Genomic DNA, 26,479 nt, shown 5'->3' on the forward strand with positions numbered 1-26,479 from the left:
CCAGCTTCCTTTTTTGAAAAATGGAGATGATTTCTATATCAAGGGTAATAGTAAGAATTACACTAGTTAATGTACAAGGTGCCAAGCATGTTATATGTCACATGGTAAGGCTTATTAAATAGTAGGCTAATTAAATATTTCTGATATTATAACAACTATCATTTGTAGGAGAGACTGTTGGGAATCAAAATTGTTTGTTGAATGAAAGCGCAGGCAACCAGTAGCACAGACTTGTTCCTCTCCTTTATAACTGCTTACGTGCCTAAGGACCGGGTCCTCAGCTCACTGCACACTGTCACCCGAATTGCCCATCAATTTATCACGTAAGGCAATCGAAAAATTCCAGGTGTATCTTCCCGTAAGGACCCGGTCTATTGAACTGGAAAGCTAAAAGTAAAGGCGTGTTAGCATACGGTATTTGTAGGGGTGGGATAGCAGGATGGGAGGGAGATGCAAGAGGGAGGAGTTATGGAGATATATGTATAAGTATAGCTGATTCACTTTGTTATAAAGCAGAAAGTAACACCATAGTAAAGCAATTATACTCCAATGAAGATGTTAAAAAAAATAAAGGCGTGACAATTGCCCTTCGACCCACCTCTCCCATAGGTCGCCTGCTCATTTAAATAGTGCGTTCCCTCGGGTGCCACTTGATAAAATTTTCTGAGCACTCCTTGAGGATTCGCCAGAGGCGGCTGGAAGCTCGAAGTTCACCTGCCCAGGTGTCCGCGGCGCTCGGGGAGCCACCCTGGCCTGGCACCTGGGGGTCGGGTCCCCGAAGTCCCATTTCGGGGGGCTCTGCTGGCTGCGGTGGGCGCAGGGGCTGCTGCCAGAGCGTACCCTCCTTTCCCTTTCGCGAGACGCTGGGTGCCGGCGGGGACCGACACCTGCCAGACGCCTCTAAGCCCCTTAGGGCGCCACGCCCGCCGCGCGCGGCTCGGGAATAAGTGAGCGCAGGGCGCGCAGGTGAAGCTCCGGCTCCGGCTGCGAGCCGCGGAGCCTCCAGTTTACGCGCAGGGCCCCGGCAACCGCGCGGCCATGGTCTCGCCGCGGGGCATCGGCACCTTCGTGGTGTGGGACTACTTAGTGTTCGCCGGGATGCTGCTCATCTCTGCCGCCGTCGGCATCTACTACGCCTTCGCGGGGGGCGGCCAGCAGACCTCCAGGGACTTCTTGATGGGCGGCCGCAGTATGACCGCCGTGCCCGTGGCGATGTCCCTCACCGCCAGCTTCATGTCGGCTGTCACGGTCCTGGGCACCCCCTCCGAAGTCTACCGTTTTGGGGCCATATTCAGCATCTTTGCCATCACCTACTGCTTTGTGGTGGTCCTCAGCGCGGAGGTCTTTCTCCCGGTATTCTACAAACTGGGAATTACCAGCACCAACGAGGTACAGGGTGAGGGAGGGCCCGGGGAGAGGTGATGGGGTGAGGGGAGTACTTTTCAGCTCCTGGAGGGATTTTCCTGGGGGCAGGCTCACCACCACATCCAAGTCTCTCCCCGTTCATATCCATCACCTCTTCTGCCCGCCCCTTTTAGGGAGAGGTGTCCTGTAAAGGCGAAAAATAATCTCGGGACTTAACATTCATGAGCTCAGGGGAAGAGAGAGGCTCCCAGAGTAAACGGAGTTATTTGGACTAGTGCTCAGTAAGGCCATTTCTGCTTTAACATCTTTGATTCCAAGTCAAGGGGAAAGATTTTTCAACTTGTTATCTTGGGGAAGGGTAAGTCTCAGCTCCTCCTCCTTGAAAGGAATCCCCTCATTCCAGGTCCTCGGTCCACTCACTTTTCCAGGAAGTACGGGTACTCTCCCCTCCTTCCCTCTCGCAAACATGGCTTCCACGGAGAGTCAGGCACTCACATGGTTAAGGTTCTGAATCTCGTGTTTGAGACCAGAGTCTATGCTTACTAGCTGGGTAACCTTGGCTGACTTAATTAACCTTTTGTGCCTCTTTCTAAGTCTCAAAATGGGAATAATTATACCACCTACCTCATCTGGTTGTTGGGGGGATTAAATGAGATGATGCAAGGGCAGCATTTAGAATAGTGTCTGGCACAGGGTAAGTGCTGAGTAAATGTTGGCCATAAGTATTGGGGTGATGGTGGTAGAGGTTGTTCCCTTGGGATCACTAGGAAAATTTGGCTGCAGAGTTCTTAAGCATCTCCGCCTTCTCTCTCTGTGGAGAGATGATTAAGGGAAACCATCTTTCCAATTGCACAGGTCCCCTGGTTATAAATTTTCTCAAATCGTCTGCCGGAAAGGGCTTTGCAAAGATAGTGTGAATGTTTGGTTTAGTTTAAAGAGTTGTTGAATGGGAGTGTCAGGGGAGGATAAAAGTTTAGGGGAGTGGTCGGGCCCAGTTCCATGAGTTCCATGGACAAACCTGCAGAAGTGGTCTCTCTAACAGACCATTATCCAAGGACCCCGAGCCTCATTCTCAGCAGCCACCTTGTCCTCGAGTTCATGTAGTGTTTGCCCCAACCCAGAGCCACTGGATGGTGGTTTCTTAGTGAGGCTGGTTCATCTGGTGCTGGGGATGGGCCCCAATGGCACAACAAGTGTTGGTGACACACTGCCTGGGCTCTAGTGAACTCATTGCAGGGTGAGGTGCCCCTGGTGCAGCACTGCCTTCTTTGCGCTCTGGTCATGGTGTTTGAGAGCGTTTAGTCATCGCCCCAGAAGTGAGCAGAGTAGAGTTTCTTTGTTTTGCTCAAAAGTGACAAACTGATTACCCCAGACAAACTCAGTTTTAGGTCTTTTTTGTTGCTGTTGACCCTTATAATGTTTTGAAAAAAAATTAATTTAGCATCATTTAGCATGATGAGAAGTCAAAGAAAATTCCAGATTCTGACTTCTTCTGAAACTTAAAAGACTAGTGACACTGGGCCCACATTCCCTGTGGCAACAGGAACCCCACTTTACAGCCGTTTCTCTCATTCCCTATTAATTTCTATATTGAGGTCTCTTCATTGTATCTGCATGGTTACTTTCTTATGGTAGAGAAATCTATCTGCATTTAGGTCTTTATCAAAAATGCAAAAGGGGGCTTCCCTGGTGGCGCAGTGGTAGAGTCCGCCTGCCGATGCAGGGGACGTGGGTTCGGGCCCCGGTCTGGGAAGATCCCACATGCCGTGGAGCAGCTGGGCCCATGAGCCATGGCCGCTGAGCCTGTGCGTCCGGAGCCTGTGCTCCGCAACGGGAGAGGCCACAACAGTGAGAGGCCCGCATACCGCAAAAACAAAACAAAACAAAACAAAACAAAAATGCAAAAGGGAAAATGGAAAGGACTGAAGGGAGTTCTTGCTTTGAGGGAGATGTCAGAAGACATATTTCTTAATGGATATGAGGAATATTTCAACCTGGTAATATATGAACGCCTGGCTGACCCAGTTGGTGTATTTTACCTGATGAGATCTGTAGGCATTTCGAGTCCGTGAGCTCTGATCTGTAGTTAGCCAACTCCAAAACCCAGAAAGGGTTTGAAGAACCTGGCAAGAGGACTTCAGTCCCCATAGGCGAATGCTCCCCTCATAATCACTGACCTGTGCCTCTTCGGGTGATTAACTCAACCAGAAGCAGATTTCCCACACATTTGCAGGGGTGGAGGCTAAGTTAGCAGAGTTCCAGCTAAAAATGGCAAAAAGCAAACGTTTACTGAATGCTTAATACGGGCTGGGCACTGGGTTGCCTGTTTGACATACATTATCTGACTCAATGCTCAAAATAATTCTTATACTGTGAGAGCCCCATCTTGCAGACAGAGATTCTGAGTAAGTTAAGCTACACAAGAGAGCCTGAAACAAAGTGGACACATGCCTAGAGGCTGTGCAGTGGTGCGTACTGGCTGATTCTGAAGGCTCCGGTGAGTGTTATAACCCTTAGTGGAGTTTAGAATGGTGCAGGCAAAAGGGGCATGGTGCAGGACACAAGGGGCTGTGGACACACTGGGGGTGTCCACGCCTAGTGGATGCCAGGCCACTGGGGACAGGGAAGTTAGGTAACGTGCTATGTCCCTGGCAGTTGGTCATGGAAAACACTTTCTTGTGGCATATTTTGTTTGTTTTATGCTGAGAGGTGGAATCAACTATACAGAATAAGAAGTCCAGCATTGAGATACCCTGGCATTCTTGTGCAAGTATGAAATCTTTCCCTAGTTCCAGATTGTTAGCTACAATTGGCTGTTCAGAAGCATTTGTGATATCTATTTATCACTGTCTTCAAGGTGTAGTCCTGATAGGTGTATAGCGACTTCCAGATTCAGAGAAGAAATATGCAGGAGCCCAACTGCATTCACCGTCTCTTCAGGATGTTTCTGGATCCGGCAAAATCAATGTGTTTGAACTACGTTGCCCAGACTCTCTCTCTCTCTCTCTCTCTCTCTTTTAAAAAAAATCAGTAGAAATCTTAGTGTCCCTAAGTTATTCAAAGTACTGAGGACTATGAGAGATCTCAACTGACTATAGGTGTGACTGAACCAAACTTGGGTCCGCTCGTCCATGCGCAGTAAAGCCAATCTACTGACACCAGGTTGCGGTGGAGGAAAGTGCAGCTTTTATTATTAGTCTGGGGCAGCTAATGATAAAAAATTCCTCAACTCCCCCAGTGGGTTTTAGGGAAGCATTTTTAAAGGCAAGGTGAGGGAGGGGAGTCACAGAGTATGTGACCACCTTGTGCAGCATTCTCTGATAGATTGGTGGGGAGGTGATAGGGCAGTGTCACAGGGGTTAATATTATCAATCCTCAGGCTCCAGTAGGTCTGGGACTACATGCTCATGGTCATCAATTAATTAACTTCTTCCATTTGATGGAGGTTTTAGCATCTGTAAAACAACTCAGGAAATGTGCATCAGATACTGTTATCTTGGTACTTTGGGGAGGAACTAAAGATTCTGTGACTGCCATATTGCTGATTTACTGTTTGAATTGTTACTAGTTCTCCTGGCCCATCTGCTCCTTTGTCACTACACGCTCACACCCTTTCAATCATTAATTCTTGAGCCAGGCTTTTGTGACTCAGGGGAGGCCTGGAAGACTACAGCTGTTCTATAAACAAGAGGCAGGCAGAGGACATGGGGGCAGGGGTCTGTCCCAGGAAGTTACCATAGGGTCCTGCTTGGTAACATAGACACCTACTGTTATTCTGTGGTTTTGTCTAGAAATCCTAGAGCTATTCTCTGAGCCTACTGATCAGTGACTTGATCTTTAGGTATTTCTTTAGCAGCCCAGTATCTGAGATGGACAAGACTGTCCCCTGCCATTCGGTAAACAAAGGATGTTGTGGCCACCAAGCCATCAGCCACTGCAGCCACCCCCCATGGTGCACCCTGAGGGGAATCCAGGATGGAGGAAAATAGGATACTGGCCCTAGATAGATAAGATGTATTCTAAAGGAAGGCTTTCAGTAAGCTCAGACTCTTGCATTTTCCCATACACAGAAAAGCACTAAAATCATTAACTTTGTCAGTTCTTTGTGATTAGCAGTAATCTTTTGATGTTCAACTACATGTTTTGTTTTGTTTTGTTTCCCAGCAAATACTCCTATGTATCCTGGCTCCTCCCTTACCTCTTTGGAACAGACCCTCAGAGCTGTCTGAGGGGCTGCCACCCTGGGCTATAGTCCTCAGTATGGCCTCAGAATAAAACATAATTCTCAACTTTTAGGTTGTGCACTTTTTTCATTCAACACTGAGATAGTGATAGAATTCTTGGTTCTGTCTTGAGTTAGTATTGTGAGAGGGGGGAAAAAAAAATATATATATATATATATTTTGTTGTTGTTCAACTTGCTACATTCTTACCTCCATCACATTTTCCTCTTCAGTTTTCTTTAATCTCCAGCAGTATGAATATACGTACCTAGAAAAGGCAAAGACTTCTCTGTCAATTCATGGACATTTATTTTTAATAGAGTTTTACTAAAACAACTCAGAAGAAATAACACAGCTCTGTTCCCATGCTTCAAGACACTTCTTGGGTTTTCTAAAAAGTCTTCCAAAATATACTCGGATGATTTCGACTTATGTAAATCACTGAGATTTAAATTCTCAGGCCTATGGATTTGGTTACCAGCTTCGTAATGTACTAACTCTTAAGTGAACAGTTTACAACATTTCCCCGTCCATTTACATCGTTTGATAGTCTCCAAAATCCTGCAGAGTAAGTGGGGAAAGAATGATTACTAGGATCCACATTTTCAAAAGGAGGAACTTGAGATTTAGAGTGTCCCAAGCTCGTGGAGTCAAGAGTAAGGCTGGAACAAGGGCTGGAACTCTTGCCCCAGAGCACTCACTGCACTGCATTGTATATTCATTACTCCTCAGTTATTTTAGGACGTCCTATTATGTGTCAGTGCCACTCAGTCACTCTGGATGGATCTTAGACACATGGGCAGTTTTCTTGTCATTTTGAATAACAGAGTGGTTAGGTGCACAGAGTTTGTCATCAAATGATCCCAGATTTGCATTGTGTCTCCAGCAATTATTAGGTTGCAGCCTTGGTATTCTCTCAGTGAATACCCAGTGTGCTGGTTTCCAACATGCACTTATGCATAGTAACTGCCTCATGGAGCTGTTGGGAGGACAGGGCATGCAGCAAATACTCTATAAATGTTAGCTGTGATTATGAAGCAAAAACATCTGGTGTCTTTTCCTCTGATATTTACCTAATGTCAGTTTTTCCCCCTCATTTTTCCTGCTATATGAAAAGACTACTGTCAGCCTTAGAATTCTCTCTATATGTAGTAATAATATTCAACTTAAAGAATGTCTTGGACCCCGGCTTCCTTCCAGCTCGAAAATCCTAGGATTCTAACTCTGTAATACATTATGATCTATAATATTGGAGATAAGCACACTACTGACATACCTCAGAGATATCACAGGTTCAGTTCCAGACCACCACAATAAAGGGAATATTGCAATAAAGCGAGTTGCACGAACTTTTTGCTTTTCCAGTGCATATAAAAGTTATGTTTACACTATGCTGTAGTCTGTTAAGTGTACAATAGCTCTGTGTTTAAAAAGCAATGTACATACCATAATTTAAAAGTGTCTTATTGCTAAAAAATGCTAACCATCATCTGAGCCTTCAGCAAGTCGTAATCTTTTTGCAATAGTAACATCAAAAATCACTGATCAGAGATCACCATAACAAGTATAATGATAATGAAAAGTTTGAAATATTGCAAGAATTACCAAAATGTGACACAGAAACATGAAGTGAGCAAATGCTGTTGGGAAAATGGAACCGATAGACTTGCTTCACGCAAGGTTGCCAGAAACCTTCAATTTGTAAAAAAATGCAGTACCTGTGAAGAACAAAAAAGCAAAGTGCAATAAAATGAGGTACGCTTGTATATTATAAGGTATCGCAGGTGTCACGCTTGGCTCTGAACAGAAACTTACTTAGGCCGATTTAAGTTAAAATTTTTTATTGTAAGGATATGGGAGTAGCTCATAGCATAGGTGGAAAAGCTGAGCAAACAGACTTTGAAAAGGACAGAAGGGAGGGCAGCCTCTTCAGGTCACCCTGTCAGGATCAGTCTGCTTCTGCTCCAATCATTTTCTGTCTTTACATCTTGCCTCTAAGATTCAAATACCCATGGAGAAGAGAAGCTGATTGGCTGAACATGGGCCCTGTGACTGTCTTTTGGCCTAGGCTGAGCACCTTGATTGTCAATTCCACAATTGCCTGAAGTGGGAAAGGGTTGATTCCCTAAGTGTATCAAAGGAAATGTATTGGGTAGATACCAAGAGAAAGGGGAGGACAACGCTTTGCTCATTCTGAAAATGCAGAATATAATTCCATTGGTATGACATTCTGCAAAAGGCAAAACTCGTAGGGATGGAGAACAGGTCAGTGATTGCCAAGGTTTAGGGGTGAGAGGAGGGTTTGACTACAAAGGAGCAAGAAAGGAGAAACTTTTGACGGAGTTTCCTGTGGGTGATGGAGCTGTTCTGTGTTAAAACCCATTGAACAGTACTCTAAAGCAAGGGTCAATTTTTCTCTATGTAGTTTAAAATAACAGTGAAATAGGAATGCAGAATACGAATTAGTTATGAAGTTGCTTTAAATTTCTAACTCCTTTACTTCTTAAGCTGCTGGTGTTTTTTTTTTTAATTAATTAATTAATTTATGGCTGTGTTGGGTCTTCGTTTCTGTGCATGGGCTTTCTCTAGTGTGGCAGCGGGGGCCACTCTTCATCATGGTGCGCAGCCCTCTCACTATCGCGGCCTCTGTTGTTGCGGAGCACAGGCTCCAGACGCGCAGGCTCAGTTAATTGTGGCTCACCCGCCCAGTTGCTCCGCGGCATGTGGGATCTTCCCAGACCAGTGCTCGAACCCATGTCCCCTGCATTGGCAGGTGGACTCTGAACCACTGTGCCACCAACGAAACCCAAGCTGCTGGTTTTTAAAAAGTGTCCAGAAGTTTTACATATTAACCATTTTTCCTTTTTTGGAAACAGTATTTAGGACTTCGATTTAACAAATATGTTCGTCTCTGTGGAACAATCCTCTTCATTGTTCAAACAGTAAGTAACCCTCAGTTCATTTATTTTCTCTTTTTTTCATGTACAGTGTTTTTAAACAATGGATCTGGGTCAAGCTTATTTGGTAAATACATGAAAGATTAAAAAGGGATGATGAAAATAGGAGGAAACAAAAAAGGAAAAACACTTGTCACTACATAACATTAATCCTTAAGATCATTGAACAGTGTTTCAGCAAATGCATTACTTCCTGGGAAAACAGAATGATTTAAGTAAACATGGAATATTTAACACAAGCAACACTTATGTTACTTTAGGAAAGTATGGTTTTCCCTCTTACACCTCCCTCTGTCCCCACCAAAGTGACAGTAAGGGCATTACTGAGATGACAAAGATATTTGAAGGAACTGTAGCAGCTGATAGTAGGAACTGTAATAAAGGGAAAACAAGTTGTATGTTTCATAGTATTTTGCAACATGTTAAGCAATAAACTTAATAGGAAAAATTAACTGACATAGGAAGACATTAGGTAATAATTTTCTTTGTTTGAAAGCATACTTTAAAAAATGAATCAGTGCTCTCTTTTAAAAATCGAACTGTAAAACCCAACTGATGTACTCATTGATATAAAACAACAAAATCATGCACTCTGGAGGAGTTTTTAAAGCCAACTACACAATCCAGTACTTCAAGAATATGCAAGTGTAGATTTACTGCTTGGCACAAATGGAAAGCAAAGATTTGCCAAGCAATCAGTGACAGAGAACGCTTCCCACCCTTCATCCAGGCTGCTGGAGGCTTATCACTATCATTGTCACATCATTTAGACCTATCTTCCTCTTGGCAGCTAAGTGCTTTAAGAATGAGTTTGATAATGGAGGTCCAGGAAGGAGTTTTCATTCTCATCCGTTTTTATAATTCCATTTCTCCATTCAAAAGCTACCGAAACGTTTGCTACAGCAGGACAGAGTGCCTTTGCAATTATTTAACTTGACTCCATTTTACATCTTTGTAAATTATGTAACTTAAATTGTATCTGTCCTTAACACTTGCAGTATAAAAGGAAGGAGCCCTCTGGGGTCTGGTAGAGATTCTGACACAGAGCTGAGGCTGGTAGCTCGCATTCGACAGCGGAGTTCAGACACTCTTTGGATCATCATTAGAAGTGCCAACAGAAATGAAAAAGTGGGGACAAATGTTAGGAAGGTGGCCTGTGGTCACATTTTCAAATCTTTAACTTGGACAGAATAATGACTGTGAAAAGCTAGTTCATTCTTGCAAAAAGAGGGGAGCTTCAGAATCTGCTATTTGAAAGACTTACTTCCATAGATCACTCATGCAATTTAATCATTCAACTACTATATAACATTTTTTATATGTTTTATACAGTAATCATAGAATTAGCTTCTATGTATGTGAAAGATCAAATGCAATGAAAATGGTATTCTGAGAAAAAAGAACATATTTATCTTACTGTTGTACCCCAGATTAATAAATATTTGTTAAGTGTACGAATGAAAAATAATAAATAATATTTAAAAGGTAGAATAGAATTTTTGTTGGCCTTCAGGAAATTTTAGGGCAAATTTACACTTTTGTTTAATTAGTGGTCATGCAAACTTTTACAAACAAGGTTCCACAATTTTCACTGTTTTCCCAATTAATTATACAGTGATTAACAACAGCTTCAAAGCATATGAATGAGGAAGCATCCCCTTTTAAATTTGTATTCTTTCTCTCTTTCTAATTGTTCTAGATCTAGGAAAATTGATTTCAAACTTGAATTGATGTATCAGTGACTATCCGCACTAAGTACAACATGAAAAGTCCATATTTTTACACAAAATTGATCATAAAAGATTTTTGTGACCTATGACCACACCACAAATGGAAAAGGAGAGTCAACTTCACTTAAATAACATTTTTCAAGTTACAAGCAAATTTTATTAAGTATATTGAAACTGTAGTTTTAATTCATAATTAAATTTATAGAAAAATATCAATATTTCATTTTGTAATTCATATTGTTTATTTGGTTTTCTTTTTCCCCCTAGATTTTGTATACTGGAATTGTTATCTATGCCCCTGCCCTGGCTTTGAATCAAGGTACATTTTAGAGTTACCAATATGTCACTTTCATTTGGGGGTTCACTTTTAACAGACCTTATTCTATCTTTGGGGAGATGGGGAGGTGCAGGAATGCTTCCAGTAACCTGCATCAGCTTGAGGCGGGCCAGGTGTGTTCAGTGTCTACACTAGCAGCTTCTTTGGGTTCCTGGATCATAGCTTCAAAAGATCTGTAGACTTCACTGGGCGGTGTTTCTCTGGGATGTGCCAACCAGCCATTCTCCATCCCTTCAGAATGAACGCCCCCTGTAGTCAAAATCATGAAAGACTGCACTTCCTCCCTTTGTGGCTATAACTTGGAGCCCATCTCCAAGAGGCTTCTGTGTTATCCAGCTCAGACTCGGTCCCGTTGTAAAATCTGGCAGGGAGAGAAACTTTTCTTCTCCCCATTTCTAATGTGGTCCAAAATACAAGAAACAGAGATCTGTGTGATTTGAAATATCAGATTGCTCCTAGTGACCAAAGGACAGATGGCTATAGTATCCCTATAAACAAATGTGTGATGATTGTAGTGATCAGCAGGTTACTGTACTCTCTAGATTCGGGCAGATAATAGCTGTGAAACTGAGATTGTTTATTGTGGCAAATGTGTGTGTTAGTCATACCTTCAAAAGCCTTCGGGGAACTCTATATTCCCTGAATTCTTATCAAACAGAAGTGAATTTATCTCTAAAACTTCCTTGTAAAATGGACAAGTGGACTCTGTGATGGGAAGAATGTGGTACACTTCCTCAAGTTAATATAAAATGGACAGACAACCCCAAAGAAAACAAGAAAAAAAAAGAAAGAAAATGGAAAACCCCAGCTAACTCCACATTCTAATTTCCTGATTTCATAATACATAGATAATAAAGCACAACAGTATTGTTGCAAAGAAGAACTTCATTATATAATGTGCTATTGAATTCTGAATGTCAGGCTTGTTCCATGTCAATATTACCAACATCATGGTTGGATCACTTCATATGTAAAGAGCTGAACTATGAACTTCATAAGTTACCTATCGGCTTTAAGTGTAACTAAAGATGTTGGCTTTCGAGTTTTAAAGGGCAGTTCTGGGCATGAGAAAGCACTGCCTTCAGTGCTTCAAGAACTCTGTTCTTATCAGTTTATTGAGCCACTCCCTAGGAGTAAATTAGGATCCAAGGACTGCATTTTGACCATTTGAGTATCAGTTGTGTATTTTACTGTACCAAAAGAGTAGACACAAGCATAGACAGGGTACTTGGTGTGCAACAGATGCTCCATAGAAACTTGTTTAGCTGAATTGGAACTTAACATTCTCTAGATACAATTTTTTTTAACTTTTTTTTTAATTACAGAAAACTTCAAACATACACTAAAATAGAATAGTGTATTGAACCCTAATGGACCCTTAACTCTACACTAATAATTATCAACTCTTGGTTTAATTCACTTCCTATTTCCCTCACTAGATTATTTTGCTGTAACTCTGAGATACTTTATCATTTCATCTGAATTCCATATGTCTTTTACATACTTTTTTCATTGAGGTATAATCAACATATAACATTATATTAGTTTCAGGTTTACCATAATGATTCAATATTTGTATATAATACAGTGATCACCACAGTAAGTCTAGTTAACATCCATCATCATACATAGTTGCAAAATTTCTTTTCTTGTGATGAGAGCTTTTAAGATTTGCTCTCTTAACAACTTTTAAAATATGCGATACAGTATTATTAACCATGCTGTACGTTACATTCCGATGACTTATGGATTCCATGACTGGACGTTTGTACCGGGATGTGTGTTTTTTGTTTTTTTTAAAATAAAGTTATTTATTTATTTTTGGCTGCATTGGGTCTTCGTTCCTGCACATGGGCTCTCTCTAGTTGTGTTGAGTGGGGGCTACTCTTCGTTGTGGTGTGCAGGCTTCTCATTGCGGTGGCTTCTCTTGTTGCGGAGCACGGGCTCTAGGCATGTGGGCTTCAGAGGTTGTGGTGCACAGGCTCAGTAGTTGTGGCTCGCAGGCTCTAGAGCACAGGCTCAGTAGTTGTGGTGCACGGGCTTAGTTTCTTCATGTCTTGTGAGATCTTCCCAGACCAGGGCTCGAACCCATGTCCCCTGCATTGGCAGGCAGATTCTTAACCACTGCGCCACCAGGGAAGTCCAGGATGTGTTTTTTAAACACTATTGTACCTTTATCATTTCTAAAACATTAACATTAATACCTTACTGTCATCAATATAAGGTCAGTGTCCAGATTTCCCTGCTTTTTTTTTTCAGTGTTTGTTAGAGTCAGGATCCAGATAATTTCATGTAATTGTAATTATTTCATTTGTCTCTTACGTTTCTTTTTCTTGCTTTTTAAAATCGAAAACCAAATTTTATTGAGATATATTGTAGCTTATATACAATAAAATGCCCAGAACCTAAGTGCACAGTTGGATGAATTTTAACAATTTTGTGTACTTGTGTGACAACCACCCAACTCAAGATATACAATATTTCTATCATCAAATCCCCGAAAAATTTTTTTGATTCTTTCTAATGAATCGCCCCCTCCATTCCAAGCAGCCAGTTTTTATCACCATAAATTAGTTTTTCCTGTTCTTAGATTTTATATAGTGCCTTTCTGCATCTGGTTTCTTTTGCTCAACAAAATGTTTTTGTGGCATTCATTCATGTTGCTACATGTATCAGTAGTTCATTCCTTTTTATTGCTAGTATTTTATCATATACATCTACGAAAATCTGTTTATCCATTCTGTTGTTGATGGATGTTGGGTTGTTTCCAGTTTTAGGCTATTTTGAATTAAGACTGCTAAGCGCATTCTTATACAGGTTTTGTTTTGTCTTGCTTTGCTTTTTTTTTTTTTTTTTTTTTTTGGGTACGCAGGCCCCTACCAGCCGCTCCGCGGCATGTGGGATCTTCCTGGACCGGGGCATGAACCCGTGTCCCCTGCATTGGCAGGCGGACTCTCAATCACTGCACCACCAGGGAAGCCCCTTGCTTTGTTTTTTGACACACATTTTCATTTTTAGTGGATGAACACCTGGAAGCAATATACAGTTAAATACACATTATTCTGACCCAGCACAGGGTAGGTGCATGTAAAAAATTTACGAGAAACTGCCAGATAGCTTTTCTAAGTGGTTCTATCCTTTTGCACGCCCACCCCACGATGTGTGAGAGTTCCAGTTATTCTGTGTCCTTGCCAGATTTTGTATTTGTCTTTTCGATTGTAGCCATTCTAGTTGTATGATCTATTATCTTATTGTGGTTTTAATTTGTATTTTTCTGATGACTGTTGATGTTGAGTTTACTGGCTCGTAGAATAATAAAATGAATGCAAAACAGACAAATAACCTAGCAGAAAGTGGGCAAAAGACTTGACCCGTCACTTTACAAAAGCAAATATTCTACCAATCCATTACATAGCCTATTTATCCGTTTACCCAGGCCTTTTAAAATTTCTCTCAGTAATGTTTCTCAGTTTTTGATATTGAAGTCTTGTACATATTTCTTAGATTTATTTCTAGATAATTGATGTTTTTTATGCTATTGTAAATGGTATTGTTTTATAATATCATTTTCTAATTATTCATTTGCAAGGATGGAAAAATACAATTGCCTTCTATATGTTGATCTTCTGTCCTGAGAACTCGCTAAATATATTCATTAATTCAAGTAGGCTTTTGGCATATCCCTTATGATTTTCATGTTGTTTATGAATAGAGACAGTTTTACTACTTCTCTTCCTGTCTGCATGCCTCTTATTTCTCTTCTTTGTCTTAATGCACTGTTAATGTAGAAAATTATATTGATTTTCAAATGTTAAACCAGTTTTCATCCTTGGGATAAACCTCACTTGGTCATAATATATTAACCTTTTTATATATTGCTGTATTTGATTTGCCAATATTTTGTTAAGGATTTTTACAGGTTATGAGGAATATTGGCCTGAAATTTACTTTTCCTTTAATGTTTTTGTCAGGATTTTGGTATCAATTATACTGGCTTTATATGATTTGGGAAGTGTTCCCTCCTCTGTTTTCTGAAAGAGTTTGTATAAAACTGTGTATTTCCTTCTTAAATGCTTGAAAGAATTCACAATGTGGGCATCTGGGCCTGATATTTGTTTGTTTTCATAGAAAGGTTTTGGTATATGGATTCAGTTTCTTTGATATAGAGTTATTCATATTTTCTTGTTCTTATTGAGTCATTTTGGTGAACTGTATTTCTTGTGAACTAGATCTAGAAGCTTTCTCAGACTTCATTTCAACTTTTTGGAGAGACTATTCCATACGCAGTTTTCAACTCTTTTGAGTTAATACCAAAGAGCGCAACTGCGGGATTATATAAGAATGTGTTTAGTTTTGTAAGAAACCATCTAACTGTCTTCCAAAATGGCTGTTACCATTTTGCATTCTTATCAGCAATGTATGAAAGAGTTATGTTGCTCCACATCCTTGCCAGTGTGTGATGTTGTCAGTGTTCCAGATTTTGGCCATTCTAATAAGTTGCTTGTTTTCATTTACATTTCCCTGATGACATATTATGTGGAGCATCTTTTCATATGCTTATTTGCCATGTATATGTCTTCTTCTGTGAGGTGTCTATTAAGGTCTTTGGTACATTTTAAAATCAGGCTTTTTTTTTTACAGTTGAGTTTTAAGAGTTTTTGTATAATTTGGAGAACAATCCTTTATCAAATGTGTCTTTTGCAAAATTTTCTTTCAGTCTGTGGCTTATCTTCTAATTCATCTGATATTATCTTTCACAGAGCATATGTTTTTTAATTTTAATGAAGTCCAGCTTATCAATTATTTCTTTCATAGATTGTGTCTTTGATGTTTTATCTAAAAAGGCAACATCATATATAGGTCTATGAGCCATCTTGATTTAATCTTGGTGAAGGGTGTAAGGTCTGTGTCTAGATTCATTTTTTTTGCATGTGGATGTCCTGTTGTTCCAGCACCGTTTGTTGAAGAAACTATCTTTGCCCCATTGAATTGACTTTACTCTTTGGCCAAAGATCAGTTGACTTTAATTATGGGGGTCTATTTCTGGACTCTCTGTTCTTTTTCATTGATCTACTTGTCTATTCTTTCACCAGTATCACACTCTCTTGATTATTCTAGTTTCATGTTAAGTCTTTTCTACTTTTTTGTTTTACTTTTTTACTTTTGCCTGCATTGGGTCTTCGTTGCTGCGTGCAGGCTTTCTCTGGTTGCAGTGAGCAGGGGCTGTTCTTCATTGCGGTGCACGGGCTTCTCATTGTGGTGACTTCTTTTGTTGTGGAGCACGGGCTCTAGGTGCACGGGCTTCAGTAGTTGTGGCTCGCAGGCTCTAGAGCACAGGCTCAGTAGTTGTGGCACATGGGCTTAGTTGCTCTACAGCATGTGGGCTCTTCCCAGACCAGGGATTGAACCTGTGTCCCCTGCATTGGCAGGCGGATTCTTAACCACTGCACCACCAGGGAAGTCCTCATATTAAATCTTGACGTCAAGTACAGTCAGTTCTCCAGCTTTGTTCTTCTCCTTCAATATTGTGTTGGCGATTCAGAGTCCTTTGCCTCTCCATATAAACTTTCGAATCAGTTTTTCAATTATCCACAGTTTGTCATTATCCACAAAATAGCTTTCTGGGACTTCCATTGGGATTGCACTGAATCTGTAGATTAAATTGGGAAGAACTGACATCTTGACAGTATTGAGTTGTCCTATTCATAAACATGGAATATCTCTCCACTTATTCAGTTCTTTCATTTCATTCATCAGAGTTTTCCACATATACATCTTGTATATATTATATTTTGTTAGATTTATAGCTAAGTATTTCATTTTGGGGGGTACTAAGGTAAATGGAAATGTGCTTTAAATTTCAAATTCCACCTGTTTTTTGTTGGTATATAGGAAGGTGATTGACTTTTGTTTATTAACCTGCATCCTGCAAACTTACTATAATCATTTATTAGACCTGGGAGATTTTTTTGCCAATTATTTCAGATTTTCTACAAAGATGATCATGTCATTTGTGAACAAAGAGAGTTTTACGTCTTCCTTCCTTCCTTTGTACCTGTTCTTAGTGGGAAATCTTCGAGTGGCTCACCATTAAGTATAGTGTCAGCTGTAAGTTTTTTGTAGATAATCTTTATCAGATTGAGAATGTTCCCCTCTATTTCTAGTTAATCGAGAGATTTTATCATGAACGCATGTTGGATTTTGTCAGATGCTTTTTCTGCATCTGTTAATTTGATAATATGATTTTTCTTCTTTAGTCTCTTGATGTGGTGGATTCCATTAATTGATCTTCAAATGTTGAGCCAGCCTTGTATATGGTGTTTAATTCTTTTTATGCTCTTAAAATTTGATTTGCTAATATTTTGTTGAGGATTCTTGCATCTATATTCATGAGGGATATTGGTCTGTAGTTTTCTTTTCTTGTAATGTCTTTGTCTGGTTGGTATTAGGGTGTTGTTGGCCTCATAGAATGAGTTATAAAGTATTCCCTCTGCTTCTGTCCTCTGAAAAAGATTGGTATAATTCCATCCTTAAATATTCAGTAGAATTAATCACCCTCTGGGCCTGGGGCTTTCTGTTTTGGAAGGTTATTAATTGTTGATTCAATTTTTAAAGTAAATATAGGTCTATTCAGATCATCTATTTTTTTCCTGTGTGAGTTTTGGCAAATTGTGTCTTTCAAGATATTGGGTCATTTCATCTGGATTTTCAAATCTGTGGGCATGGAGTTGTTATCCTTTCATTAAAAAAGTATAATATGCCCCTTTACTTCTTAAATAAATGGTAACAAATTATATAGACTTTTCTCTATCTTGGCCCCATTTGAACACGCACAACTTGCCTTTCATGGACTGGCAGAATAATGTGTTTATTTGAACCATGGCAACAAATATCCTATGACCCCATTCAGTCTGGGTAACGACCTCCCAATATCAAGCGCTGTCTTAGCTTAATTACAATATAAATGCTTTTTCATGTATTTGATTTAGCCAGTGTTGGATACTGTATGGTGCCTGAGGGTAGAAGCCAGGTGTATTTCACTCATCAGATAAAGTTTTAAAGTCCATTTGTCTTGGTACATTTTTTGATATTTGGACCTAGTTTATGGCAAATGGGTGTAGAGGTAGGTGCCCAATAAATGGTATAGCTTCCCCCTGATGATTTTTTGAGAAGTGCTTATATATGTTTCATAGTTACACGTGCATTTTCTTTTCTTCTACAGTCACAGGATTCAATCTGTGGGGTGCTGTAGTGGCTACTGGCGTGGTCTGCACATTCTACTGCACTATGGTATGTCAAGAACATTATTTCTCCTTTCACTCTACACACTTGCTTTGCAAAACTGAACATTTCAATCGTTGCATGCTGCAATCTGGGTTCTTCATACCTGCCTCCCACAGTATAACTTTTTTTGTAAGGAATATTCAGTCCAGGGTAAAATTTGATCCTTTGTAGGACATTGATCATAACGGATATTTTCTTCTTTCATTTGAACCATGCCGTGGTCCCCAACCTTGTCTCCTAATTCACTCTCACTGTTGCTGTGTTACTTAGCTGTGCTCATAATATTCCTCAGCTTAGAAACCTGAGATAACTTCCCATTGCCTTTAGGCAGGAACAACAGTCAAAATATGTAAGAACCAGTATGGCATGGGCACTGATATTATCATGGATGCTGATCCTTAGCAGTGGTGCAAGCCTTATACAACCCCTGATATTCTAGGTCTTAATCCTTTAGTTGCTCAGTGTTTTGGAAGACAAGGTCCTCAAGGAGGGGCTGGTTCAGGGACTGGAGGGGGACACTTGGGAAGTTTGTGGCGGTGGCTAGTACAAAACAATTTTAGTTTTTTCAGCAACTGGTATGTCCTTCTTTGTGCATACTGGTTGAATTTCAGCCCTGCCTGTAGGCTAAAATCTATGATATCGCCATTTGCAATTTGACTCTGAATTTTTTTCCCAACAATATTCCCACACCACTCCATGGCACTCCAAAATATATATCTGGCTGCACTCAACATGCCACATATTTTAACCTCTCTAAGCTTTTGCCCATGCTATTTTCTCTATTGGGAGGACCTTACATCTTGGACTCTGCTTATATTTGCAAGTTTGGTCTGAGTATTACCTTCCTGACTGTCTCCCTGGGGGGAATTCTTGGCCAAGATCCATTTTTCGTTATCTTTCTCCAGCATGGTGTATAAGCATGTAGATGCTTAATAATGTCTGGCAGAAGCATTAATCCTAATGTACTTTCCCCTCAAAGGGTGGTCTTAAAGCGGTTATCTGGACAGATGTTTTTCAAGTTGGGATCATGGTGGCTGGATTTGCATCTTTGATTATACAGGCTGCATTGATTCAAGGTGGAATCGGCACTATTCTGAATGATGCCTATCATGGAGCAAGATTAAACTTCTGGAAGTAAGTTGCTATTTACTTCTTGGTTAATATAACATTCCTTTTGTTTTTTTCTGTTAAAAAAATCTCTTGGCTGAAATAGTAAGTTTACATTAGAAAACAAACCAACCATTCAGGGTGTGGTACAAAAATTTGAAGCTGGGAAGTTCATGCGTAAGGAATTTCCACCAGGTCTTTAAGGGGTTAGTCAGCTGTAGTTAGCTACATGGAGGTGAGGATGGCGCTTCCTCCTCAGGAGGAGGGATTGATAGCAAAAGAGTATTTTCTTCCAGATATTAAAGTCTGGAATAGGTTGAAAGGTGTGGGTAGGGAAATAAGGGGAGATATACTAGAGAGAGAAGAAAAGGAAACCTCTTAAGAAAAAAACACTAAAAGACAGTGATTCCATTTTTTTTTTTTTTTTTACAGAACGAATTGCTTTAATTTAATTTCAGGTGTAATCATCAAATCACTTATTTGCGTATTTCTCACCACCATTTTTTATTATTACCATAGTGTTTAATTTGTATATGGCCTTGTCCACATGCTCTATGAATGAAATTGTGGCCTAGATTTCGTTCTATGTGAAATAATATTAAAAACTAGTTTCAAGCAGCCTAGAGAATTTCTCTTTTAAAATTACCCTGATACTGTATAGTATATTATTATTATGCTACATATATATGTGTGTATTATATGTGTATAAATGTTACATAATGTACATTATATATTAAATATTATTTCTTGAAAATTGACTAGAAAAGTTACAGCTGTTGCCTCAAGTCTCAGTATAGCATTAAGGTATAACGTCTTCGACAACTATTTAATTTTCTTAAAGAAGGCTAATGGAGAAACTAGATATTTCATCACAAATATATCACACAATTAAAAAAAATATTTTAAACACCTTCTCTTTGGGATCAATAGTGTCTTCCTCGTACATCACATTCAACGGGCAGGGGTTGCTCATTTTGACATAGACCAAATTATTTTCTCTTTCAGCAGCCCTGTTCTGAGACAAGCAAGCTGAAATCATTGGCAAAAGGAAAGAAAATCATTTTGCACTTGGTGGCTCTCTTCCAGTTTTCTGAAAATAGGTGCTAATGTATGAGAAGAACGTCAGAAATTGAACAGGGTCAATGTGTTAATTTGCAAGAATGAATTATAGTGAACCAACTTCAGCCGTTCTCAATAGTTTTTTTTTCTTTTACCGCAAGATTCAGATTCCAAGGAAGAGAGCCTCCGGTTGGCCTAGCGTGGGCATGATTCCATCCTGTAGCTAGTGCAGAGCAGAACATTTTGATTGACCACCATTTAGACTATTTAATGGAGAAATGGTCGTTTCCCCAAGGCAAACCTAGGCTGCTGTTACCAGAAGAAGGGGGAATGGATACCAAGAGGCAGAAACAGCCAGTGGCCACTTGGGAGACTTGGATTACCCCCAGATCTCTTCCTAGTCAGCTAGGTTGAGGGGAAAGGGTGTGGAGTCGATCATTTTTCTGCACTGTCACTTTATACAAAGAGTACATACATTGCTGCATTGAAACGATAACTTATACATCAGTAAGAGATTCTAAAAAGTAAAAGATTAGACATTTTTATGACAGTTACAAGGTTGTCAACAATTAAGGAATAATGAAAAGCCTTATTGTATATCCCTTGTTATTCAGATATGTTTTGAGAATATGGTGGGCAATAAATCTGCCCTTGTTGAGATAAATGAAGGGAAGGATTTTGTGTTGGTATTTTCTGTATGGTCTATAGTTGACACATGTATTCTGTATTGCCAAAACCACTGAAGTGGGTGTTTTAAATCTTGTCTTACTTCCTTCAAGTAACTCGCTGAACCCTTTGGTTCTTGACTTTTATTAGCTAGTATAGTAGCTACTTTCTCTATGGGAGAAAGGGCCAACACCCTTAAAACTCTTAGACTTTGACATTAAGTGTTAGAGAATGGAATAGAGGCTCTTATCTTTCCATAAGCAGGCTGGAAAATGCATAAATATGTAGCACTTTACTCAACTGATCTCAAATATAAGCTTTGAAGTGGAATTGCAGAATTTCATAATTTTCAGAAAGTTTCCATTGAAACTAATTCTGCAGAAAATTTTCAAGCTTATATTGTATATGAGAGATGAACAGACTCATTCCTTACAAGGTGATACGTTAAGAAGGATTAAAAGATGTATTGAATGTGGAAGTTGAGCTTTCTTTGTAGCAATGTTTTGTAAATGTCATAATGACTTTGAACTATGAGTACTTAGCACAGAGCATTTTAAGAACAGATTATAATGACATGAAAACCATTAAACTGCATTAATTGAATTCTTAAGCTTGAATATAAAGTAGAACTATGACTATACATGTGCTAGGAGAGGAATTACACACACAAAATGTGTCAATATTGTGTTCATTTCAGTACCATTTCTATTGCTGCAGTGTATCTAGGAATCTTTCTCTCTTTCTTCAGCTTCATGCTCCTCTCTGATTACAGCATAGCAGACTTGTTTTAATAATTTCCTATGGCCATGGGAGAACAATTTCTATAAATGCTCAGGATGATTGGAACATTCATTTTTTTCCCCCGTCCCATCCAGAATTTCCAAATCTCTGAAAGTATCAATTTTTATTTCATTGAACTTAAGAATATTTCTACCTTTTATATTACTTAATCGGTACATATTTATGTATGTATATTTATAAATATTTATTTATGTTTATGTAGGTATACATTGCTTGATTCCAAAATTACTCTAGGAAGACTTCTGTAGTGTTTGGCTGGGACTTCAAATTTGTTTTCTGTTTGCTTTCATTTAGTTTTAATCCTAACCCTTTGCAAAGACACACATTCTGGACGATTGTTATAGGAGGGACCTTCACATGGACCAGCATCTATGGAGTCAACCAATCCCAAGTGCAGAGATATATTTCCTGTAAAAACAGATTCCAGGCAAAAATGTAAGACAAACTATGGTATATGAATCATCAATAACTATCAGTTGTCTTTATGGAAACTCTTTCAAAAGTCAAGCTATGCTCAAGTTTAAGTCTTTTGTGTCATGAAATTCTAAGAGATAAATGATACACTACAAAAGGATCACATAGAACAAAGTGGCATTGTATGTTTTAAATCAGATATTTAAAAATATTTATATCAATTATTAAGTAAAACAAATCTTATCAAATAAACAGGCATTTATTGTGCATCTGTTTGTATGAGGAACTGTAGAGAATAAAAAATGATAAATGTATGACTCTTGTCATGAAGGAACTTAGCATCAAATTAGGAAAATATATGCAAGTATGTGAAAAGTAAACTAACACTAGAGGTATAACAGTTCTGTGAAACAGTATAGCAATATAGAGGAAATGTTCTAGAGCATTATATTGCCAGATGTGCTGGTGCATTTTATTTTCAGACACAGTCGTGGGTTTATAACCTTGTTCTAATACTTCACTTGAGTGATTTGGCGTGAGTCACTTAGACTCTCCGAGCTTCAGTTTCTAAACTTGTAAAATGAGCATAAGATATCACACAACTCGTGGAGGTATTATAAAATACTGTGTTTGGCACGCATGTGGTAGGGATCCAGTAAATGTGAATTCCTTTTTCCACCTCAAATCGTGGGATGTGAAGGCAGGGGCTAAGTGAGAGATTCCTGTCAAGCAGGCAGGTCCTGAAGAATGACCACATGTGGGCAGGTGAAGAAGTGTGGGAGAGCATTCTGAGTAGGCAGAGTGATTTGGGCAAAGCACAGAGGTGGGAAGGACAGCACGGTCAGGGGACTCTCCAGCCCATCTTGGCTTCAGCGAAGAGTATGAACAGTGGCTGGTTCTTTGTCAGGAGGCCTCAGATAAGCTTGGTGACTAGTGCTCTTCATGCTGATATATCAGGCTATGCATTTAGGGGCTATAAAACTCTTAAGTAGCTTGATTAAGAGTAACAAGGGGGGCTTCCCTGGTGGCGCAGTGGTTGAGAGTCCGCCTGCCGATGCAGGGGACACGGGTTTGTGCCCCGGTCCGGGAAGATCCCACATGCCGTGGAGCGGCTGGGCCCGTGAGCCATGGCCGCTGAGCCTGCGCGTCCGGAGCCTGTGCTCCACAACGGGAGAGGCCACAACAGTGAGAGGCCCGCATACCACAAAAAAAAAAAAAAAAAAAAAAGAGAAACAAGGGGGTTGGAGTAGGAGGGGGGGCAGTTCTGTTGCTATTCAAAGGGGAAATGTGAGAAATATACGAGGTCATATGTCAATATATGAGAGTAAATTGGTTTAGATATATCTGTCTTTGGTAAATTCCACAATGAAAAATCTATATGAATATGAGTATGATAACTGGATATGGAATCCCCCAAAAGTGAGCTTAGGAGTTCTGCTACTTTAAGACACTTTAAAGGAATATAGTTTATATATCCATTAATCCATCTGCATTAGCACTGATGCCTCTCCCAAAGTAATTGTGCATATGCTCTTCTTTGGGAACACGCTTCTTTGAGAACATGGAGCTCAAAAAGCCAATTTGACAACTGAAAGAACAGCATTAGAGCTTTCTTAGTAAGAAACAATTTCCTTCAGAATAGTCCCATGTGTCTCTTTAACAAGAGCTCAGGGGGACCATTTCCTCCCACTTTTTAACATTGGCTCCATGGGAAGAATGAGTCCCAGCCAAAAAGTCAAGACCTACTGACATTGATTGACTGGGTACAATATCAGATCTACATGAATGGCATTAAAGTAAAATAAAACAATATAATAAAGTGTTAACTCATATATAAGTGAGGTGTGGTGACTGAGAAAGTGTCTGGGTATATTTTCTGATGATTTGGAGATGAGATATAGTTCTAGTACTTTTAGACAATAACAAAACATATGGTGAATGTAGTCAGTCAAGGAAAAAGGCTAGCAATCTGTTGTGGGACCTGCTGCAAGGTAGCTTCTCCGAGAAGCAGACTCTGAGATGGAGGTTAGCATGCCAGAGTCTACTAGGGCATCACCACTGGAACAGAGAAGGAAAGGAAGGAAGAAGGATTGGCCAGAGGGAGAAGTTGGACTGTAATGCAGTCTCAACAGAGGCCTCAAGGGGAGCCCCAGGGCTGGGATGACCCTTCAGACTGTCCCAAGTTGGCCTGAGGGGACTTAGTCTTTAAACCTCTGAATCCAGTTGTCATTTCATGCAGGCTTCTCTGGGGAAGGAGGTATGAGTTGGTGGGTGTGGGGAGACCTCTCTTCAGCCTAGGGCAACTTATCAGTGTCCACTACAGCACCCCCGGGGGGAAAATGTAGCCACCCTAGTGGGAGAAATATTTACTATCAACTGATTATTAAGACATAGCATTCAATGATATTAACACTAATAATATCAATACCATTTAACAAGTGTTTATTACATGCCATTGTACTATATGATATATACTATTTTATTTAGTTTCACTTATAACTCGGTGAGGTAGGCATTGTTATTTCTAGCTGTAAATGAAGAAACTGAGAGTCAGAGAGGTTAAATTACTTGCCTAAGGTCACATATGGTAGGGAGAGCTAAGATTTATGCTCAGGACTGACTCCAGTGCTATTATGTAAACCTTTACACTCTACTGGAGCACACACCATTAATTAAAATGCTGAACATTGTTTTGGAAGATACCTGTCCAAGGAATACAGGTTTGCCTTTCCTGTATTTAATGGATGGCATCACACACCACATTTAAACAAGCCTGACGAGTTGCTATGTAAAGGCTAACAGTGTTTAGCAGTTTATAATTGCATCACTTTTAAAGGTAAAATGAGTAATAGTCACTGCCCTGTTGACTATTAAAATCTCTATTTCGTGACAAGACGTCCTGAAGGACTGTAACTAGACACCCCTATAAAGATAATAATGCCCGTGGAACTCTGACCAGGAGGATACATTCATTCAATGGCAAAATCCCATCTCTTCCAAGTATTTCCAAATACATCATAAACAGAAGGTTAGACCAGAGTAAAATCCGTAGCATTTTCGAGAACCAAAAGAGAATGCACATCTATTGAGTATAATCATGAAAGTCTCTTCTATTTATGTAACAATTCTCCTCATCTTTGAGATGGAAATTAAAATTGTCATTTGCTGGTTTGTTTTCCCTTCCTTAGGTCTCTCTACATCAATCTTGTGGCACTCTGGTTGATCCTGACCTGCACAGTGCTATGTGGGCTCGCCCTGTATTCCAGATACCGTGACTGTGATCCTTGGACAGCCAAGAAAGTGTCTGCACCAGACCAGGTCCAGTACCGTGTGTTTCTTACACATGCAAGAATGACATTCAGAAAGCTTGTTGTCTGGGAGGAAAGAATGTTCATGTTCTTGTAAAGTAAGAGCAAATAGGCAAATATAATCATCTTTAGCTTCTATAAAGCATTTGGAAAAAATTTATTTTAGCAGCTATAGCAAAAAAAAAATGAAGAATGCTACATCCAATAACAATATTGAAATACCTGGCAAAGTTTCAAGGTAGGTGTTAAATAGAAATAGCTCAAGGCTGGGAGTAGAAATATAAACACAATTTTAAAAAACCCCAAAACTATATACAAACTGTGGTACTGTGGAACATTTTATGGGTTTAGATTGTTCATTGATAAGCAGTTTACCTTCCAGCTTTTTGTTTAATTTATTTGGCTGCGCCAGGTTTTAGTTGCGGCACACGGGATCTTGGTTGCCGTGTGCGGGATCTTTTTTAGTTGTAGCATGCGGGATCCAGCTCCCTGATCAGGGATCAAACCAGTGCCCTCTGCATTGGGACCGCTGAGTCTTAACCACTGGACCACCAGGGAAGTCCCACCTTCCAGTTTTTAAATGATATGGAAATGGATCTAAAAGTGAACATTTATTGAGCACCAGCTATGTGATGAGGTTCTGTGCCAAGAGCTTTGCATGCTTTATTTCTTTCAATTCTTACAACCCTATAATTCTAATTTTATAGACAAGGAAAGGAATCTCAGAGAGGTTATATAATTTGCCCAAGGTCACATAGTTAATGAAAAAGAACAGCTGCAAGCACTCATCAAATACCATGGGCCAGGCACGATTATAAGTGCTTTATATAAATTTTAACTTTTAATCCTCACAGAAACAGTGCCGTGATGATCTCCCTTTCAAAAATAAGGAAACTGAGGCACAGAGAGCTTAAATAACCAGCTGGCAAACCTGGAGCCAGGATTCAAACCCAGGCAGGTTGCCGCCAGTGTTCTAACTTTGAACCTCTATGCCATAGACCATCTTTCAGAAAGTGTAGCTAGAATCCAAACCCAGGACTGCCAGAGTCGATTGTAAATCAAGTGCCCAGGGGACTTATTAGAATGATGACACGTTGAACTTTATGTTGGTGTAAAGGCATAACATACTCCCAGAAAAATACAACTTTGTGGGGTTAGGAAATGAGAGCATCCTTGATCTGTGTATCTCAACCCTATCTTAGTCTTTGCCCTCCTGTTGATAAACAGA

The 26,479-nt window shown here is 39.9% G+C and overlaps 1 protein-coding gene across 1 annotated transcript in view; it reads left to right on the plus strand.

The window, feature by feature from the left end:
* Positions 1–649: 649 nt before the first annotated feature.
* The window catches only part of SLC5A8 (solute carrier family 5 member 8), a 60,612-nt gene continuing 34,782 nt past the window's right edge, over positions 650–26,479 (plus strand). The window contains exons 1-7 of the mRNA XM_024732158.1: positions 650–1,389; positions 8,465–8,530; positions 10,543–10,594; positions 17,835–17,902; positions 18,876–19,030; positions 21,824–21,964; positions 25,132–25,261. Of these exons, the coding sequence (XP_024587926.1) occupies positions 1,039–1,389; positions 8,465–8,530; positions 10,543–10,594; positions 17,835–17,902; positions 18,876–19,030; positions 21,824–21,964; positions 25,132–25,261 (963 nt within the window). The 5' untranslated portion in view covers positions 650–1,038. The remainder of the gene's footprint in view (positions 1,390–8,464; positions 8,531–10,542; positions 10,595–17,834; positions 17,903–18,875; positions 19,031–21,823; positions 21,965–25,131; positions 25,262–26,479) is intronic.

The sequence above is a fragment of the Neophocaena asiaeorientalis genome, unplaced genomic scaffold, assembly GCF_003031525.2.
Source record: "Neophocaena asiaeorientalis asiaeorientalis breed wild unplaced genomic scaffold, Neophocaena_asiaeorientalis_V1.1 scaffold418, whole genome shotgun sequence".
NCBI lineage: Eukaryota > Metazoa > Chordata > Mammalia > Artiodactyla > Phocoenidae > Neophocaena > Neophocaena asiaeorientalis.